This window comes from Falco cherrug, chromosome 3, assembly GCF_023634085.1.
Source record: "Falco cherrug isolate bFalChe1 chromosome 3, bFalChe1.pri, whole genome shotgun sequence".
Classification (NCBI taxonomy): domain Eukaryota; kingdom Metazoa; phylum Chordata; class Aves; order Falconiformes; family Falconidae; genus Falco; species Falco cherrug.
The window spans coordinates 13536451-13540084 of NC_073699.1; the positions used below are offsets into that span (position 1 = coordinate 13536451).

Genomic DNA, 3634 nt, shown 5'->3' on the forward strand with positions numbered 1-3634 from the left:
CCAAGAAAAAAACACAAGAAACCACAAAAGGCAAGAAAAGAGAGAAGCCCGAGTTCGGTGGAGCAGAGCCGGTGGTGGTCCCTGGCTTGCAAGTGATGAATAACAGCGTATTCGCCCCGGCGAGCCCCCCGCGCCGCGACCCGTCGCCGGGCGGGAGCTTGGGGAGGGTTTTGCATCAGTCCCAGGACTCCAAGGGAAGCAGCAGCAAACCCCAAACGAAAAGGCAATGCTGCGGGACCCCCGCTCGAGAGAAAACCCGACCCAGGCTCTAGTTGAATATAAGTTTTTATCTTGATGCAACATCGTTAAAACCGTCACAAATCGAAACAACAGGTCGTTAAAAACCGCTTCGCACGATCAGTACCTAAAATGCACCAGGCTCCCAAGCTCGCTTTGTCCGCAAGACCCTTGTGTTGTCCCCCATATTTTTTTTTTTATGGTTTTTCTTTTTTAAATAAGCAACTTGTTAAAAAAACCCCGCTCCTCCGCGCAGGATCGGCCCCGCTTTTGCTCCAAACACAATTGCACGAATTAATTTTTTTTTTTTGCAAGAAATAATGTGCATTTTCTTTCCTTCTTTCAACATCGAGGTTAAAATAATATTCCGTTTCCCGAGGGTTAATAAATAAATCTGGTGCATAGTGAGATAGCAGCCAACCGTTTGCAGTCCATATATTACTATATTGCCTTTCAGGTCACCCTAAAATTGTTACCTCCCCCCCGCCCCGCTATTTTAAAGAGCATAGATAATTTTAAATCTCTATAAAACAGTATTATTTAACCCAATTGATTCCTGTATATAGTGCATTCGGCTTCTTCCCAACATCATTAAATTAACTCGATAGTATTTGCATGCTATTACATACAAACTTTTTAAGACTCGTGTATTTTTTTTTCTTTTCTAAAGGATTTTGGGTTGTGGGGTTTTTTTTTTTTCGTAAATCACCAAGCAAAATATAGGCTCAAGGAAAAAAAAAAAAAAGCAGAAAACTAACTAATTTCTACATATTTACAAGGGTGAATAAGTTAAATGTGGCTCAGGTTTGCCGGCCGGGGGGGTTCGGGCGGCGAGGCCGGGCAGGGTGCAGCGCTACCTGCGACCCGCCCGGCCGATCCGTGGAGACCCCTCGAAAAAGAAAATCAAATCGGGGGTTAAACACACAGGATAAGGGGTGGGGGGGTGTATGTGGGTAGGGGGTGGTGATGTTTGTGGCGGTGGGGGGGAAGCCACCTGGATGGCGCTGATGCTCCCGGGGTGGGGGGGTGGCTGCGCGCCGTACACGTCCCGCATGCAGGCTGGCTCCAGGTCCGCTGCCGCCCCCCCGCCCCATCCCCAGCCCCAAGTCCCGGCTGTTGAGGGGTTCAACTCTCTCCAAAATTTCAGTGGGCAAAAAAAAAAGTTGTGGGGTTTTTTTTTTTTAATACAAGCAGAGGGTTTGCTCTCCCCACGTGGAGGGGGTGAGGAAAAAAAAAGCGAGGGACCCCCACACACACACATACACCCCTCACCCCAGGTATGCGGCTCACATGAAGTAGTCAGCAGCGGGTTTGGGGGCGGCGGATGGGGAGGGCTCCCTTGGGAAGCCCCGGCCGGCTAACTTCTCATATTTTTCTTTGTACAGATCCCTTTCCTTGGCCAAGCGTGTCACCTCCTGCTTGAGCTGCTCCACCTGGCTCTGGAGTTGGCATTTCTCGTTCTCCAAGATGTGCCGTTGCTGGACCCGCTTGTAACGGCAGGATTGAGCGTAGCCTCGGTTCTTCAAGGTCCTCCTCTTCTGCTTGAGGCGGATCACCTCCTCCTTGCTGAAGCCCCGCAGCTGCCGGTTCAGCTCCCGTACCGACATACTCACCAACTGATCGTCGGAGAAGCGGTCCTCCAAACGCAGGTGGTGATGATGATGATGGTGATGGCCGGGATGATGATGGGCGGCCGGCGGTAGCTCCTCGCCACCGAAGGGCTGAGGTCGGAAAGGCTCATAACCTTGATGGTGATGATGATGATGGTGAGGGGCACCGATCAACGCCTCCACCGCGTCCTCCGGCGTCAGGTTGAGAGCTTCGGGATTGAGGTGATGCTGGTAACCCGACATCCAGTACAGCTCCTCCAGCTGCTGTTTGGAGCCCAGGGAAGCGGCGGCGGCAGCTGGGGGACCGGCGGCCGGTTGCCCGCCAGGACTGGGAGCGCAGAAGCTGGGCGAGGAAGGCACGGAGGAGCAGGGCGTGCTGAGCGGGGTGGAGGAGAGGGAACCGGCGGGCAGACGGTGGCACAGCCGCTCCGCCTCCGCCGGTTCCTTCTTCACCTCGAACTTCATCAGGTCGAAATCGTTCACGTATTCGATGGCGAGGGGGCTGGTGGGCAGCTCCGCGCTCATGGCCAGCTCCGAGGCCATCTCAGTCCATGGAGGGACCGGGGGGCGATCCCCCGGGCGCCGCCGCTCACCGAGGGCTGGAGGTCCCGCTGGCTGCGGGAGCCTCCTCCGGGCGGGCTCCGGGGCTCTGTCCGCGCTGCAACCGGCTGCCCCGACGGGGCTCCGCTCCCGGGTACGGCCGGGCTTCGGCTGGGCTCCGCCGCGGGGCTCAGCCCGGCTCCGGCAGCCTCCACGGCGGGGCTCAGCCCGGCTCCGCTGCAGGGCTCAGCCGGGCTGCTGGACTCTCCGACGGGACCCCGCTCCGGGCTGCGGGCGGACACCTCCGTCGGGGCTTCGCTGCCAGAGCCTCCCGCGGGAGCTTTCGCCGGGCGCCGCGGGCCGGGCGCGCTCCCCCCCCCGCCGCTACCGCCGGTGGGACGCGGAGCCCCGTGGGTGCGGGACCCGGCGCTCTCCAGCACGGCGCTGCCCGGCAGGCTCCAGCCGCTGCCTGCGGCCGGTCCCCAATGGCAAGGAGCAGGCAGCGCCCTGCCCGCCCCTTCCTGCCTCCCCCTGGCACCTGCCCCGGCCCCACCTCCCGCGCCGCCGCCGCCGCTGCTGCCTCCGCTCCTCCCCGCCCCGGGCACGGGCACGGCGCCCTGGGGGCGGGGGCCGTAGCCCTGCCCGCTCCCTGCCCGTGCTCGGCGCTGCCGCCGCCGCTGCCGGGCGGCTGAATGGAGCCCGCCGCCTTATATACGGGGCAACGCGGCCGGGCCCCGCCTTCTGGGGCGGGACTAGTCGCTTCTGTCCTATCAGCGCGGCGGTAGCTCGCCTTGATTGGTGTATCCCCACGGTAACGCCCCGGGGTAGCTGTCAATCTCCGCGGGGAGAGGGTTCGGCGCTGCTGGCGGCCGCTCCGGAGGAGAAGCCGGGGGGACAGTGGCCAGGGCATCCTCCTGGCAACCCGAGGGTAACCCCCCTGCACCCCCCAGGCACCCCCCCCGCACCCCCTGGGCACACCCCGGGCAACCCCCCTGCACCCCCCAGGCATCAGCACAGGCATCCTGCCTGCACCCCCGGGCATTTCCCCTGCATCCCCCCCTGCACCCCACAGGCGCCCCCGGCACCACCATATGCCTTCACCACTGCAGCTTCTACCAACCACCCTGGGCCCAAGCCGGACTGAGCAAGGAGTGGGGAAAAATAGAAATCATAGTTTTCTCCCAAAGAAACAAGAAAATCCCAAAACGGCGATTACTGATCCCAAATCAGGTTTCATGCAGTAGTTG

General features: G+C 60.3%; 1 protein-coding gene across 1 annotated transcript; it reads right to left on the bottom strand.

Annotated features, from left to right (window-relative positions):
• Window positions 1-267: 267 nt before the first annotated feature.
• MAFA (MAF bZIP transcription factor A) lies at window positions 268-3068 on the bottom strand. The gene has a single exon (XM_055706274.1). The coding sequence runs from the start codon at window positions 2388-2390 to the stop codon at window positions 1524-1526; it is 867 nt and encodes a 288-aa protein (XP_055562249.1). The 5' UTR covers window positions 2391-3068; the 3' UTR covers window positions 268-1523.
• Window positions 3069-3634: the final 566 nt, after the last annotated feature.

Coding starts and splice junctions, on each gene's coding strand:
- MAFA (XM_055706274.1), bottom strand. CDS start 2,390: ATGGCCTCGGAGCTGGCCATGAGCGCGGAGCTGCCCACCAGCCCCCTC.